At 35.3% G+C, this 17,304-nt stretch overlaps 1 protein-coding gene across 2 annotated transcripts in view; it reads left to right on the top strand.

Moving 5' to 3' along the window:
* NMD3 (NMD3 ribosome export adaptor) overlaps window positions 1-17,304 on the top strand; it is a 75,309-nt gene that overhangs the window by 9,108 nt on the left and 48,897 nt on the right. For both annotated transcript variants that reach the window (XM_029215085.1, XM_029215086.1), the window contains exons 6-10: window positions 2,029-2,157; window positions 2,436-2,526; window positions 10,026-10,104; window positions 10,793-10,889; window positions 13,717-13,834. In XM_029215085.1, the coding sequence (XP_029070918.1) occupies window positions 2,029-2,157; window positions 2,436-2,526; window positions 10,026-10,104; window positions 10,793-10,889; window positions 13,717-13,834 (514 nt within the window). The remainder of the gene's footprint in view (window positions 1-2,028; window positions 2,158-2,435; window positions 2,527-10,025; window positions 10,105-10,792; window positions 10,890-13,716; window positions 13,835-17,304) is intronic.

Raw genomic sequence — 17,304 nt, 5'->3', positions numbered from 1 at the left:
AGCTCAAAATGGATTAAAGACCTAAATGTAAGGCCAGGAACTATCAAACTCTTAGAGGAAAACATAGGCAGAGCACTCTATGACATAAATCACAGCAAGATCCTTTTTGACCCACCTCCTAGAGAAATGGAAATAAAAACAAAAATAAACAAATGGGACCTAATGAAACTTCAGAGCTTTTGCGCAGCAAAGGAAACCATAAACAAGACCAAAAGACAGCCCTCAGAATGGGAGAAAATATTTGCAAATGAAGCAACTGACAAAGGATTAATCTCCAAAATTTATAAGCAGCTCATGCAGCTCAATAACAAAAAACAAACAACCCAATCCAAAAATGGGCAAAAGACCTAAATAGACATTTCTCCAAAGAAGGTATACAGACTGCCAACAAACACATGAAAGAGTGCTCAACATCATTAAGCATTAGAGAAATGCAAATCAAAACTACAATGAAGTATCACCTCACACCAGTCAGAATGGCTATCATCAAAAAATCTAGAAACAATAAATGCTGGAGAGGGCGTGGAGAAAAGGGAACACTCTTGCACTGCTGGTGGGAATGTGAATTAGTACAGCCACTATGGAGAACAGCATGGAGGTTCCTTAAAAAACTACAAATAGAACTACCATATGACCCAGCAATCCCACTACTGGGCATATACCCTGAGAAAACCATAATTCAAAAAGAGTCATGTACCAAAATGTTCATTGCAGGTCTATTTACAATAGCCCGGAGATGGAAACAACCTAAGTGTCCATCATCGGATGAATGGCTAAAGAAGATGTGGCACATATATACAATGGAATATTACTCAGCCATAAAAAGAAACGAAGTTGAGCTATTTGTAATGAGGTGGATAGACCTAGAGTCTGTCATACAGAGTGAAGTAAGTCAGAAAGAGAAAGGCAAATACTGTATGCTAACGCATATATATGGAATTTAAGGAAAAAAAAATGTCATGAAGAACCTAGGGGTAAGACGAATAAAGACACAGACCTACTAGAGAATGGACTTGAGGATATGGGGAGCGGGAAGGGTAAGCTGTGACAAAGCGAGAGTGGCATGGACATATATACACTACCAAATGTAAGGTAGGTAGTGGGAAGCAGCTGCATAGCACAGGGAGATCACGTCGGTGCTTTGTGACCCCCTGGAAGAGTGGGATAGGGAGGGTGGGAGGGAGGGAGACGCAAGAGGGAAGAAATATGGGAACATATGTATATGTGTAACTGATTCACTTTGTTATAAAGCAGAAACTAGCACACCATTGTAAAGCAATTATACTCCAATAAAGATGTAAAAAAAGAAGTATAGGTAGGAAAATGAGGGGCTATTGGTAAATTATATTATGACTTGAACAGCTTAAAAGGAAACAAATGCACTCTTAATTTTAACCCTTTGTTTTCTTTTGGATCATCTGCACAGATGATCAGGTTGATAGTAAGCAGCCATTGTTCATGATAGTGGGCTAAGTTAATCTTCTCAAAGTCATTTTTATTTGGAATAAGATTGAAGTAAAAACATGAGCTAAGGCAGTGCTTCTCAAACTTGGCTGGTCATTTGACTCACAGTGACTGAATCAAACTGGATTCAATTGGATGTAAGATCCAGGAATCTATTAAAGCTTCCCAGGTGATTTCTGATGATTGCCTATGTTTGGGGACAATTAAATTAAGGAATGTCTTCTTTTTTGAGAGTTTTCTTGGTCTCCTAAGGAAGAACTTTATACACACACACGCATATACATGAATATATAGCTATTAAAATTCTTCAAAAAATATCCTTACAACACTTCAACTAAAGGTAAATTTGAAATGTTAATCTAATAAATCCTATGAATTAAACCTATATATCTTTCTTGAAATCGTATGACTTACGATTTTAAATGTAACTCATTTGTTGTTGATTTCCTCAAAGCATTCATGGAAGAAGATTTTAAGTTAAATATTGAAGGATCTTCTTTTAAGAAAACTATGTTATTAAACAGAAAGGAAAGAATGAAGGAGTGTGATGGTTTTCTTCGTCAGGTGATGAATGGTGCTATCCTTCAGCAAGTGTTTGTGGTGGATTATGTTGTTCAGCCCCAGATGTGTGGAGATTGCCACAGAGTGGAAGCTAAGGATTTCTGGAAGGCTGTGGTTCAAGTCAGGCAAAAGGTAATGAGAGAAAGATGATGTGTGAATCCTCCATCTTGTATTTCATCTTTGTCGGTTATAAATAGCGAGTAAAACTTTCTCCTTTCCCCTCTTTCCAAATCGTTCAGGCAGTAGGGATATTCCAGGTCTCTGGGGCATTCACCTTTAGAAAGAGATCACTGCCACATTTTAGATAATCTTTAAAGGTTGTTTTTGTTTTAAAAATCAGTGTCCTATATCTGTAGATGGCTTTTTTTTTTGCATTTCATTTATTAATCCAATAATGCATTTATGTTTAGACTTTGCACAAAAAAACTTTCTACTATCTGGAACAGTTGATTTTGAAATATGGCATGTACCAGAATACACTTCGTATCAAAGACATTCATGGTGAGTTAAAATTTAAAGCATTTGAAATGATGTCAGAATTTTATTGCAGCTATCCTAAGGAGTCTTTTATCTTTACTGACAGTATCTAGAATAGTACTGTCCAAAAGAAATTTCTGTTAGGAAGAAAAAAATCTTAGCTCTTTATCTGCACTGTCCAACCAGTATGGTAGCCTCTAGCCATATATAGCTGTTGAATATTTGAAATGTGGTTAGTGCAACTGGGGAGCTGAATTTTTAATTTTTTTCTATTTTAATTGAAATTTACACTAAATAGTTACCAGATGAGTAAACCAGTAACTACATTAATAGAATGTAAAGTGGTATGATAGAAATTCATCAAAAACTTATTTTATGTAGAGGTCAGTTTTCTGACTGAAAGAAAATTAGTTTTGAGATCTGTGAGTTGAGATCTGTGAGTAATATTTTTGTTTTTCATATGCCTAGCGGCATTTGTGCTGGATACATTAAATCAAAAGGCTAAACTCAGTAATAATAAATAGTGATATACAAATGATGTAATTAGATTTCTGGAAGATGGAATTTAAAAATGTGTAATTTCATAATGGCTCCTCACAGCGTGTTCTGTCTTAGCACTTACTATTGATGTAGCACACTTTTATATACTAGCTGATGGATAAATATTTCTTTAATAATAGAAAAAATAAATATTCTTTAGCAAACTCTTAAGTCTCTTGCTAAAAGTTAATATTTTTAGTTGTAGGACATGTGTATAATTTTCCTGGTTGTTAAAGTACAGGTTTAGAGATAGCTATTCTTGAAGGAATGACCAAATTCTTGTACTACTTATTTTAAAAGTGTAAGCTCCTCTGTTACTTACTGATCTGTTAGTCATTTATCTCATATGTCTTGAGGAAAGTAATTAGAAGTGTGATTTTAGGTCCTTAAATGGGAAGAAATGAATATCAGTTATGTCACCTGGAGAAAATCTTTTAAGCTTTGTATCTGATTTGAGTGCATTACCACTATAAGGTTAACAGTCTAAATTTGTAAAACATAGTTTACTGAATACTTATTGTGGGGAAGGTACTTTGCAGCCTGTTTAACATGGTGCCTGGATATTTGTGGCTAGCCATCAGGCAAAAATACACCTTTGTTCTGAGTAACTTTGTTTTTAGTAACTTTTGGGGATTAGGGGATCCTAATATTCTAGCAAAGGAAGCAGAAAACTCTGATTATCGTTCATCACCAGGGCAGAAATGTCCTTACACAGAATTTTTTGTAGCAAAAGACTTGAATACATTCTGGTACATACCTTTGCAGTCACTTTAAAAATAAAAAATGCTGGAAGTTTAACAATCCTTTTTTTCATCCAGAGGAATTAATCTATTTTTTTCCCCCTACTGGCTCTTGATTTGATGTAAATGAATCTTTTGTTTGTTTACTTGTTTGTTTGTAACTTTGTTTTTAAAATCATAACAGTTGTAAAAATTTAAACAGAAGTATATATGAATAAAGGACCTCTGTCCCATTTATCCACTTGTTATTCCCAGATGTAGCCCCTTAAAACAAGGTATTACAATGTGTACTCTGTATATGATTGTGATAGCATTGGTTTTCCCTCATATATGAGACTGTTCTGTAATATTCTGTGACTTGCCATCTTAATATATTTAGAAACGTTTCCACGTCATTGCATATAATCCTATTTTATTATTTTTAACCACTATGGTTGTGTATTTGTTAATCAGTATGTTTTTAATTATTTAGTTGTTTCCTATTAACTGGTTTACAAGATGCTCTAGTTTTTTTGCTGCTACAAACAGTACTGTAATAAACATCCTTATGTTTGTGCATAGTGGTTTTTCTGTGGGACTGAGTTCAGGAATTGAAATTACTAGGCAAAAGTATGCAAATGTTAAATTTTATATATGTGCTGCTAGATTGTTTTCCATAATGGTGCCAGCTTACAGTCCAATCACTTGTGAGAATTTCTGTTTTTCCAGACATTTGCCAACACTGCATAAGATTGTATTGGACTTTCTAATTTTTGCTGTTCTGATGAAGAGAATAAAGGCATCTTGTTTTTATTTTCATTTCCTTGATTATTAATGAGGGTTAACATTTTCATATGTACTGGCCATTTATGTTTATCTAATGTGAATTGTCTGTTCTGCATATATCTGTTTTTTCCTTACATATTTTGTGTCTGTTATTTAGTATATCAATCTCATTACGTGTGTGTATTATTACATATAGAGAGAGAGGAGCATGCAGAGCATGTGTTTGAGTGTGAGCCTGAGAGAGCAGATACTTTCTTAACAATGTCTCATATCATCTAAAATTTTCTTTTTTCTTTTTTTTTGGTGGTACGCGGGCCTCTCACTGTTGTGGCCTCTCCTTTTGCGGAGCACAGGCTCCAGTCGCGCAGGCTCAGCAGCCATGGCTCACAAGCCCAGCCGCTCCACGGCATGTGGGATCTTCCCGGACTGGGGCACGAAGCCGGGTCCCCTGCATCAGCAGGCGGACTCTCAACCACTGCGCCATCAGGGAAGCCCTAAATTTTTCATTTTTTAGTTTTGTATAGCTATGGCTTATGACTTTCTGTCTTACATAGGAAAGTTTTTTATACTCCAAAGATATTTTTAGAAAGTAAATTTCTGTTTTACTTTTGGATCTTTAATCTTACCTGGTAAGAGTTTTTCCCAGAAAGTTTACTTGCATTGTCTCAATACTTACCTACCAAGTAGTCTGTCCTTTCCCCACTGATTTGAAATATCTCCTTTCTTATATATACTAAATTCCTTTGTACACATGGCTCAGTTCTGGTTTATTTTGTCCCACTGCTTTTATTACAGTATGTAAATTATACTTTATAGTATGTGCCCTTTTATTAATTCTTTTGTAAACCTTGGTTGATAGTGAGTAAGAGCATGGATTTTGGAACCAAATTTTGTGAATTTGAATCTCTGTCCCACCAGTTTTTTGCTGTGTGTCCTTAGGCAAGTTATTTAACTTCTCTGAGCCTCAGTTTTCCCATTAATAGAATAGAGAGGATAATAACACTACCTCATAGGATTATAGTGAGGATTAAATAATTTGTGTAAAGCACTTAGAACTGTGCCTGGTGCATAATCATGTTTATTTAGTTCTTTTCTGTATTTCAGTGACATGTTATTGTTTTCATTGTGAAGATTTTGAATGTTTCTAGTTTTTTTGGACTATTCTATGCTTTTTATTATTGTGGATGGCAACTGTTTTCATTATATTTTCTAAGTGATTATTGCTAGTATTTTGGAAAACTGTTGATTTTGTATGTTGATCTTTCTGAAATTTCTTAATCACTAATAGTTTACATTATATTCTTGTGTCATATTCATGATAATTTACTAGGTAAATTATTATCTGTACACAATGATAGTTTTATTTCTTCCTTTGCAGTGTTATTCCCTCTTTTTTTCCCCTTTGGCTAGGAGTGGAAAATAGCATTGAGTGGTAATGTATCAGGCATTACCATCTTTCTGTGTTTCACCCCTAAATAGAATATTTGTTGAGATTTCTGTCTGATACATATGCATACAAAGTTATATTTAAACTGTTCTGTCCCATCATGCTATCAGTTACGTTAGTGACATTGAAACAGTTGGAGTTTTCCCCTCTTTCTGCATACTGTTAATCAACATGTTGAAGTTTTGTTAGAACCTGCCCGGTAAGCCATCCAGTTTGGTATGAGGAAAGGGTGTAAAGGCTTTTCAACTCCTTTATTAGGACGTTAGTCTTTCAGGTATTATACTGTTTCTTGAATCAATTTTAATAGCATTTTCCAAGGAAATTCACCATTTCGTCTAGCTTTTCACATACTTGGCATAAAATTGAACGTGGTATATATATCATAGTGTTAAATCTCATCCATAACTATTGTTGTATCTTCTTTATTTTTGCTAATGTTGTTTGTCTTTTTTCATCTCCCTTCACTTCCTCTCTCTCCCCGTTCCCATCAGATTTGCCAAAGTTTTGTCTATTCTAGTTTTTTCAGAGTTAGTTTTATCAAGAAAGTCTTACTTTTTCTTAATTTTTGCTTTTGTTACTAATCCTTCTATTTAAAAATTTTTTTAATTGAGATAGAATTGTAGAATTGACATAAAACATTATATTAGTTTCAGGTGTACAATATATTGATTGAATATTTGTGTATATTGCTGAATGGTCACTCTATTAAGTCTAGTTAACATACATCACCATACATAGTTATACAATTTTTTTTTTTACAATTTTTTTCCCTTCTACTTTCTTTAGTTTTTTGTTTGAATTAATTGAAAGCTTAGTTTATTTTCAGTTCCTAATATGTAGACTTAATAAATTTTCTGAGTATCATATTGGCTCTGTAGCTGGTACTTAAAGCTGTCTTTTTCCACTACCCATTGCATATTTCTTTTTTTTCTCACCAAGTATCTCAGCTATTTGATGCTCTTGAGTACATACCTAGGTGTAGAATTGCTGAGTCATATGGTAAATTTATATTTATCTTTTTAAGAAACACTAAAGTGTTTCCGAAGTGGCTGTATCACTTTATATTCCCATCAGCAGTGTTTGAGGGTTCTAGTTTCTGCATATCCTCATCAACACTTGCTATTGTTTCTTTTTATAAATAGCCGTTTTAGAGGATAATTTGAAGTGGTATCTCATTGTGGTTTTAATTTGCATTTCCCAAATGACTAAAGATGTTGATTATCTTTTCATGAGCTTATTAGCCATTTCTGTATCTTTTTTGGTGAAATAGCTGTTTAAGTATTTTACCCAGTTTTTGATTGGGTTGTCTGAAGTTGTAAGAGTTATTAAAATATACACTGGATACAAGCCCCTTATCACATATGATTTGTAAATATTTTCTCCTAGTTTATCTTTTCATTTTCTTAATGGGGTCTTTTTTTAAAATTGTGATACGAACGCTTAACATAAAATCTACCCTCTTAAATTTTTAAGTGTATAATACATTATAGTTGACTGTAAGTACAGTGTTATACAGCATATCTCTAGAGCTTAATCTCTTGCTTAACTGAAACTTTATGCCCATTAACTAGTCACTCTTCATTTCCCCCTCCTCTCTGGCAACCATCATTCCACTGTTTAATTCAATGAATTTGACTATTTTAGATACCTCATATGAGTAGAATCATGCAGTATTTGTCTTTCTGTGACTGGCTTATTTCACTTGCAATAATGTCCTCAAGGTTAGTCCATGTTTTTGTACATTGTAGAATTTCCTTCCTTTTTAAGGCTGAATAATGTTCCATTGGAGGTATATATCACATTTTAACCATTCATCTGTTGTGAAAACAACCTAAATGTCCATCATCTTGGCTGTAGTGAATAGTGCTGCAGTAAACATGGGAGATCTTGATTTCGCTTCTTTTGGATAAATACCTAGAAATAGGATTACTGGATTATATGGTAGTTCTATTTTTAATTTTTTGAAGAACATCTGGACTATCTTCCATAGTGGCTGCACAGTTTTATATTCTCCGTAGTAGTGTACAAGGGTTCCAGTATCTCCATGTTCTCGCCAGTACTAATTGTCTTTTGTGGGTTTTTTTGGTAATAGCCGTCCTGACAGGTGTGAAATGTAAACTCATTGTGGTTTGGATTTGCATTTCCCTGACAATTAACAACATTGAGCTTTTTTCATATACCTATTTGCCATTTGCACATCTTCTTTGGAGAAATGTCTTGTTCCTCTGCCTGTTGCTTAATTGGGTTATTAGTTTTTTTTTGCTGTTGAGCTGTAGGAATTCCTAATAGATTTTGGAGATTAACCCCTTTGCAGATACATGGTCTGCAAATATTTTCTCCAATTCTGTAGGTTGCCCTTTCACTGTGGTGATTGTTTCTTTTGCTGTGTGGAAGCTTTTTGGGTTTGATGTAGTCTCAGTTGTTTATTTTTGTTTTTGTTTTGGTGTCATCCATGAAATCATTGCCAAGACCCGTGTCATGAAGCTTTTTTTGTATGTTTTCTCGTAGAAGTTCTATAGTTTCAGGTCTTACATTTGAGCCTTTTTAATCTGTTTTGAGTTGATTTTTGTAAGATGAGTTCAATTTCATTCTTTTGCATGTGGATATCCAGTTTTCCCAATGCCGTTTGTTGAAGAGACTATCATTTCCCCACCATGTATTTGTGGCACACTTGTTGAAGATCAGTTAACTGTGTATGTGTGGTTTGATTCTATAGACTTGTCTTTTTGTCGATACCATACTGTTTTGATTACTGTAACTTTGTAATATATTTTGAAATTAGGATGTGTGATGCCTGCATGAAATGGTGTCTTTTGAATTGTGAAACTTCTAAATTTTGAAGTCTAATTTATCATTTTTTAAATAGCATGCTTTTGGTGTCATGTTTAAGAACTCTTGTCTAATTGATATCAGAAAGATTTTCTCCTGTTTCTTTCAAATGTTTTATAATTTTAGCTCTTATATTTAAGTCTAACCCTTTTGAGTTAATATTTGTGCATGGTGTAAGGGTCTAAATTCATCTTTTCCCATGTGGATAGCCTGTTTTCCTAGTGAAAAGACTATTCTTTTCCCAATGAATTGCCTTGGATCCTCTGTCAAAGATTTATTGACTATAAATGTAAGGATTTATTTCTGGATTCTCAAGTCTGTTCCGTAGATCTATATAATCTATCCTTAACATACTAGTACCTCACTGTCTTGACTACCTAAAGTTATTGAGTTTTGAAATTGGGAAGTGTAAATTCCTGACAACTTTGGTCACCTTCAAAATTGTTTTGGCTAGTCGAAGTTATTTTAGTCTTCCTAGTTAGCTGAGTTGTTTGGAAGAATATCTCTAAACATTTCTTAGCAGGTAGTTTGCTTTTAGTTATCTCTTTGCTGCTTATTTTTAATGGTACTGCATTGTGATCAGATAACATTGTAGTAATTTCTGCTGTTTGGAATTTATTGAATTTTTTTAATTCTTAGATGTGATTATTTTATGAATATTCTATGAATTTTTGAAAATAATAGTCTTTCTTGGGACCATGTTCTACAATGTCAATTAAATCAACCTTGATACTTGGTTTTTCAAGTTCTATGTATCCTCCCTATTTTTGGTCATTTTGGTTTTGATAGTCTTATACTCGTCTCCCACAATGATTGCATGTGTATTAACATTTGTTAATTTTATTCTTTTTAATGGTTTTTGTTTTCTTCATCTCAGTGCTGTGTTATTAGATGAATTCCTATTGTCTTCTTGGTAGATTGTTCCATTTATTACATAAAATATCCTTCTGTTTAATATTGTTTTCTTTTAACCTTAATTTTATTTTGTCTGAAATTTAAATTGGGCATCTTGTTTTGTTAGTATTTATCGGATTTGTCTATCCTTTTGTCAAACAAGCCTTTAAGTGATAACGGTATTCCTGCTGTGCTATGGCTAGAATATTGTAATTGTTTAATATGCATTGAATTTTTGGTATAGTCATGTTAGCAGAGGAAAATCTTACTTTGTGGTATTATTTTAACATGGCTTTTTTCTTTAAAAGATGGTCTGGATTTCTATTATTCCTCAAAACAACATGCTCAGAAGATGGTAGAATTTCTTCAGTGTACGGTTCCCACTAGGTATGTTTTGAACGTACATGTGATTAAATCCAGGGAACTGGGAATGAACTTAGGTCACATCCATTCTTCAGGCTTTGGCATCCTATCTTAAAATATTTAAATTATAGTAGAGATACTTACACAGTTAGTAAGTATTTATTGGATTAGCCATTTTAAGGGAAGTATTAGCCAAAGAGCATTAACAATCTCTTTGGGGAGCTAGACCTCACCCCACAATAGTAAGCACTGTAGTACTGAACCACGGGTTGAATATGTTTAAATAAGCGAGAAGAAAAACGGGGGTAGAGGACTTTGGGGAGAAACTTCATGGAAGAGGAAGAACTTAAGCTCATAAAATGGGGAAATTTTCAAAAGTAGAGTTTGTATTGAAAAGTGAGATTAGTGTGAACAATGACTTTGGGCAGGCATTAGTGTGGCTTTTAATGGATGCTATATGTAGACTAGATTGGTCTAAGCCAAGGGCATGTTTTGGAGGTTTTCAGTAGGTAAAGTTGAAAATAGGTAGGGTGCAGTCGGATTGGTGAAGGTTTTTAAATGAAGTAGATGAAATGAGGGTTCACCATAGCAGGCATCTGCTGTTTCAGACCTTGGACAGTAATGATTTGTTTTGATGAAAATTTATATTCTCGAGACTTGTTACAAGTAAGGACCTTTGTTTTTTTATATGATTAACGTTTTCTCTTAACAGATACAAAGCCTCACAGAGACTGATCTCTCAGGATGTCCATAGTAACACATACAATTACAAAAGCACTTTTTCTGTGGAAATTGTTCCAATATGCAAGGTACTTTTTCTCATTTAATTAATCCATGTCCTTCTTTCTTTCTTTCTTTTTTTTTTTTTTTGCGGTACGCGGGCCTCTCACTGTTGTGGCCTCTCCCGTTGCGGAGCACAGGCTCCGGACGTGCAGGCTCAGTGGCCATGGCTCACGGGCCCAGCCGCTCCGCAGCATGTGGGATCTTCCCAGACGGGCACAAACCTGTGTCCCCTGGATCGGCAGGCGGACTCTCAACCACTGCGCCACCAGGGAAGCCCAGCTTAATCCATGTCCTTCTTAATTGGTTTATATGTAATTATTAGGTCCTGGTTTCCTTCTGGGATTGGTTAAACATTTAGAAAACTTCCTTCTTAATGGTTGCTGACACATTTCAGCCATGTTAAAAAGATGTTTAAAAGTAATCATGCTTAAAATTATAAATTTTTGGTGTACTAATTAAAAGGCCTGGTTGCAGTTTTTATGGTGCGAATTCCTTAAACTTTGCAGTCCTAGTGGACACTTGACAGTTCTGTGAAACTTTGAATACAGGAAATTACTTTAAAATATTTATCAGTGAACCACTTTGTGGAATATATGCAAACTGGATTTTGGCATGATAAAATTAAACAGTATTGTGGAAAGGAGATCACAGAATTATTTTTGTGATTTTTAAAAAAATTAATTAATTTATTTTTGGCTGTGTTGGGTCTCCGTTGCTGCACGTGGGCTTTCTCTAGTTGCAGCAAGCGGGGGGCTGCTCTTCGTTGCGGTGCACGAGCTTCTCATGGCGGTGGCTTCTCTTGTTGTGGAGCATGGACTCTAGGCACGCAGGCTTCAGTAGTTGTGGCACACGGGATTAGTTGCTCCGCAGCATGTGGGATCTTCCCAGACCAGGGCTCAAACCCATGTTGCCTCCATTGGCAGGTGGATTCTTAATCACTTCACCACCAGGGAAATCCTTGTGATTTTAAAAATATAATCTGAATAACACTTAAGACATAGATTATCATTTCATTAATTGTACTAAGGTAAAACTCTGCTTCAAAAATATAAATGAATTAAAATTCAACAAATAGTTATTGAGGATCTATTGTATAGAAGGCTGTGTGTTAAGGATTAAGTACTAGAGGTCTCTGCCACATAGGAACTTGCATGTCCATGTTTAAATCACTAATAATAAATGCCATAATTTATTGTGAGCATTCTACATAAAGTTATTATCTCTTATACTTATTATTATAAGTATATTTCACCTCTTCAAGTCTCATAACAACGGGAGTAAGTCATATCATCATTTGAATATGAGGAAGTTGAAGCTTGGGGAGGTTAGATGACTTGCCCAAAGTTACATAACTACAAAATGATGAAGCCAGGATTTGTGTCTAGGTCTGTGACTCTGAGGCTTTAAAGTTATCACTAATTTATGGTGTAGCACAGTACCAGGGATGAAATGATGGCTTAAAACCGAGTCAGCAAATTTTTTCTGTAAAGGGCCAGATAGTAAATATTTTCAGCTTTTAGGCTATATAATCGGTTTTGCAATTACTCAGCTGTGCTGTTGTTGCACAAAAGTAGCCATAGATAATAGGTAAATGAAGGACTGAGGCTGTGTTCCAGCAAAACTTTATTTACAAAAATTTGGCCTGAGGATCTTATTTGCAGACTCCTAGTTTAAAACAGTGAACATTTTCCTGGTGCAAAACTGGGGAAATATGAATCTAGGTGTGAGGGCATATTTAGGCCATGTGTATTAAGTGCTTTGAGAGAGTCATACAGGTATCTGGATAAATACACAGTGTAAAGAAGTTTTTTCATTAATCTTTGGAGACTTACTAAGTTAAAAAAAAAAAAAAGGAAAAGGACTGAACTAGGTGCCATTAGGGAGGCACGGAATGTTCCTTCAGTGGGGGAGGCTTGTGAATAGATACAGCTTAAAATATAACCCAGATCCTTTTTATATTTCAGTAACAGCTTAAAAACAGTAAACCACATTGGTGGTAATACTTCCTGATGCACACATAGGCATATGTGCTTTTAAGGGGGCATTAGATCTTTGATTTCATATTGGTACATGTAGACAAGAAAGAGGAACACATGGCTCCTCTGAAATTAATTTTTTTTAATAATGGTTTTTTTTTTTTTTTAAATTATTTTTAGCTGTGTAGGGTCCTCGTTGCTGCATGAGAGCTTTCTCTAGTTGCGGCGAACGGGGGCTGCTCTTCGTTGCGGTGCGTAGGCTTTTCATTGCAGTGGCTTCTCTTGTTGCAGAGCATGGGCTCTGGGCGCGGGCTTCAGTAGTTGTGGAACGCAGGCCCTAGAGTACAGGTTGTGGTGCACAGGCTTAGTTGCTCCGCGGCATGTGGGACCTTTGCGGACTAGGGGTCAAACCTGTGTCCCCTGCATTGGTAGGTGGATTCTTAACCACTGCGCCACCAGGGAAGTCCCTGAAATTAATTTTTATAGAGATTAAATGAAGGCACAAATAGATAGGAAAATCACTCTCCTTCTGGTGTTTATAATACTTTGCTTGGAATGTAAACTATATTAACATAGAGTAAAAAGCAGGCTTCACACTTTAATTAAATTGAAACAAACAATAGTTTGGTGAAGGATCTGGAAAATATTTTTTAAAGCATTTTTATTAAGACAGATATTCCCATCTTAAGAAGGTGTAGCTTATTTTCTGTTTCTTTAAGGTCTGATTCTTTTTTTTAGGCCCTTTGTTGATACATAGAATTAAAAATGACATTTTGGTTTGGGCAAATGCACTTGGATCAGCTTTACATTGATGATTGTTTACTGGAGACTGTTACTTAGGATTTCCTTCACACTAAATGTTAGTTCTTATGCCTAGGATAATGTTGTTTGTCTGTCTCCAAAACTGGCCCAAAGCCTGGGAAACATGAACCAGATTTGTGTGTGTATTCGAGTAACCAGTGTCATCCATCTCATAGATCCAAATACCCTACAAGGTAAGTTTTCGAAGCTATTTGCCTTGACAGTTCTCTCCAGCAAGCAGTAATAATTTGTTAATGTTGTTAATTTTATCAAGCATTCTTAGTAACATTGTTTAAAAAAGTACTATACAGTGGTTAAAATTTTTACCATACAGTGTTTTAAAATACTGGAATTTTTAAAGCTTTTAATAAGTTATCCTTGTATTTTTTTGTTTGAAGAAAGATTTCTGTGAACTTTTAAATTTTTATTAGTTGTATTCCATTTAGAGTATAATTGCTTTACAATGGTGTGTTAGTTTCTGCTTTATAACAAACTGAATCAGCTATACATATACATATATCCCCGTGTCTCCTCCCTCTTGCATCTCCCTCACACCCTCCCTATCCCACCCCTCTATGTGGTCACAAAGCACCGAGCTGATATCCCTGTGCTATGCGGCTGCTTCCCACTAGCTATCTGTTTTACATTTGGTAGTGTATATATGTCCATGGCACTCTCTCACTTCGTCCCAGCTTACCGTCCCCCTCCCCGTGTCCTCAAGTACATTCTTTATGTCTGCATCTTTATTCCTGTCCTGCTCCTAGGTTCTTCAGGACCATTTTTTTTTTAGATTCCATATATATGTGTTAGCATATGGTGTTTGTTTTTCTCTTTCTGACTTACTTCACTCTGTATGAGAGTCTCTAGGTCCATCCACCTCACTACAAATAACTATTTCGTTTCTTTTTATGGCTGAGTAATATTCCATTGTATATATGTGCCACATCTTTATCCATTCATCTGTTGATGGACACTAAGATTGCTTTCGTGTCCTGGCTATTGTAAAGAGTGCTGAAATGAACACTGTGGTACATGACTCTTTTTGAATTATGGTTTTCTCAGGGTATATGCCCAGTAGTGGGATTGCTGGGTCAAATGTAGTTCTATTTTTAGTTTTTTAAGGAACCTCCATACTGTTCTCCATAGTGGCTTTATCAATTTACATTCCAAGCAGCAGCGCAAGAGGGTTCCCTTTTCTCCACACCCTCTCCAGCATTTATTGTTTGTAGATGTTTTGATGATGGCCATTCTGACCGGTGTGAAATGATACCTCATTGTAGTTTTGGTTTGCATTTCTCTAATGATTAGTGATGTTGAGCATCCTTTCATTTGTTGGCAATCTGTATATCTTCTTTGGAGAAATGTCTATTTAGGTCTTCTTCCCATTTCTGGATTGGGTTGTTTTTTTTTTGATATTGAGCTGCATGAGCTGCATGTATATTTTAGAGATTCATCCTTTGTCAGTTGCTTTGTTGGCAAATACTCCCATTCTGAGGGTTATCTTTTGGTCTTGTTTATGGTTTCCTTTGCTGTGCAAAAGCTTTTAAGTTTAATTAGGTCCCATTTGTTTATTTTTGTTGTTATTTCCCTTTCTGTAGGAGGTGGGTCAAAAAGGATCTTGCTGTGATTTATGTCATAGAGTGTTCTGCCTATGTTTTCCTCTAAGAGTTTGATAGTGTCCGGCCTTAAATTTAGGTCTTTAATCCATTTTGAGTTTATTTTTGTGTATGGTGTTAGGCAGTGTTCTAATTTCATATTTTTACATATACCTGTCCAGTTTTCCCAGCACCACTTATTAAAGATGATGTCTTTTCTCCATTGTATATTCTTGCCACCTTTACCAAAGATAAGGTGACCATATGTGCGTGGGTTTATCTCTGGGCTTCCTATCCTGTTCCATTGATCTATATTTCTGTTTTTGTGCCAGTAACATGCTGTCTTGATTACTGTAGCTTTGTAGTATAGTCTGAAGTCAGGGAGCCTGATTACTCCAGCTCCATTTTTCTTTCTCAAGATTGCTTTGGCTATTCAGGGTCTTTTGCATTTCCATACAAATTGTGAAATATTTTGTTCTAGTTCTGTGAAAAATTCCAGTGATAGTTTGATAGGGATTGCATTGAATCTGTAGGTTGCTTTGGGTAGTAGAGTCATTTTCACAATGTTGATTCTTCCAATCCAAGAACATGGTATATCTCTCCATCTATTTGTATCATCTTTAATTTCTTTCATCAGTGTCTTATAATTTTCTGCATACAGGTCTTTTGTCTCCTTAGGTAGGTTTATTCCTAGATATTTTATTCTTTTTGTTGCAGTGGTAAATGGGAGTGTTTTCTTAATTTCACTTTCAGATTTTTCATCATTAGTGTATAGGAATGCCAGAGATTTCTGTGCATTAATTTTGTGTCCTGCTACTTTACCAAATTCATTGATTAGCTCTAGTAGTTTTCTGGTAGCATCTTTAGGATTCTGTATGTATAGTATCATGTCATCTGCAAAGAGTGACAACTTTACTTCTTCTTTCCTTTTTGGATTCCTTTTGTTTCTTTTTCTTACTTGATTGCTATGGCTAAAACTTCCAAAACTATGTTGAATAATAGTGGTGAGAGTGGGCAACCTTGTCTTGTTCCTGATCTTAGTGGAAATGCTTTCAGTTTTTCACCATTGAGCATGATGTTGGCTGTGGGTTTGTCATATATGGCCTTCATTATGTTGAGGAAACTTCCCTCTATGCCTACTTTCTGCAGGGTTTTTATCATAAATGGGTGTTGAATTTTGTTGAAAGCTTTCTCTGTATTGATTGAGATGATCTTATGGTTTTTATCCTTCAGTTTGTTAATATGGTGTATCACATTGATTGGTCTGCGTATACTGAAGAATCCTTGCATTCCTGGGATAAACCCCACTTGATCATGGTGTATGATCCTTTCAATGTGCTGTTGGGTTCTGTTTGCTAGTATTTTGTTGAAGATTTCTGCATCTGTGTTCATCAGTGATATCGGCCTCTAGTTTTCTTCTTTTGTGACACCTTTGTCTGGTTTTGGTATCAGGGTGATGTTGGCCTCGTAGAATGAGTTTGGGTGTGTTCCTCCCTGTGCTATATTTTGGAAGAGTTTGAGAAGGATGGGTGTTAGCCCTTCTCTATATGTTTGATAGAATTCGCCTGTGAAGCCATCTGGTCCTAGGCTTTTGTTTGTTGGAAGATTTTTAATCAAGTTTCAATTTCAGTGCTTGTGATTGGTCTGTTCATATTTTCTATTTCTTCCTGGTTCAGTCTTGGAAGGTTGTGCATTTCTAAGAATTTGTCCATTTCTTCCAGGTTGTCCATTTTATTGGCATATAGTTGCTTGTAGTAATCTCTCATGATCCTTTGCATTTCTGCAGGGTCAGTTGTTACTTCTCCTTTTTCATTTCTAATTCTGTAGTTTGAGTCTTCTTCCTTTTTTTCTTGATGTGTCTGGGTAATGGTTTATCAGTTTTCTTTATCTCTTCAAAGAACCAGCTGATGTTTGCTATCGTTTCCTTCATTTCTTTTTCATTTATTTCTGATGTGATCTTTATGATTTCGTTCCTTCTGCTAACTTTGTGGTTTTTCTGTTCTTCTTTCTCTAATTGCTTTAAGTGTAATGTTAGTTTGTTTGAGATGTTTCTTGTTTTTTAAGGTAGG

Source organism: Monodon monoceros, unplaced genomic scaffold (genome assembly GCF_005190385.1).
Source record: "Monodon monoceros isolate NGI ecotype Baffin Bay Population unplaced genomic scaffold, NGI_Narwhal_1 Super_Scaffold_11, whole genome shotgun sequence".
Classification (NCBI taxonomy): Eukaryota; Metazoa; Chordata; class Mammalia; order Artiodactyla; family Monodontidae; genus Monodon; species Monodon monoceros.
Note: the sequence above shows the minus strand (reverse complement) of the source record. Positions and strands in the feature narration are given on the sequence as shown.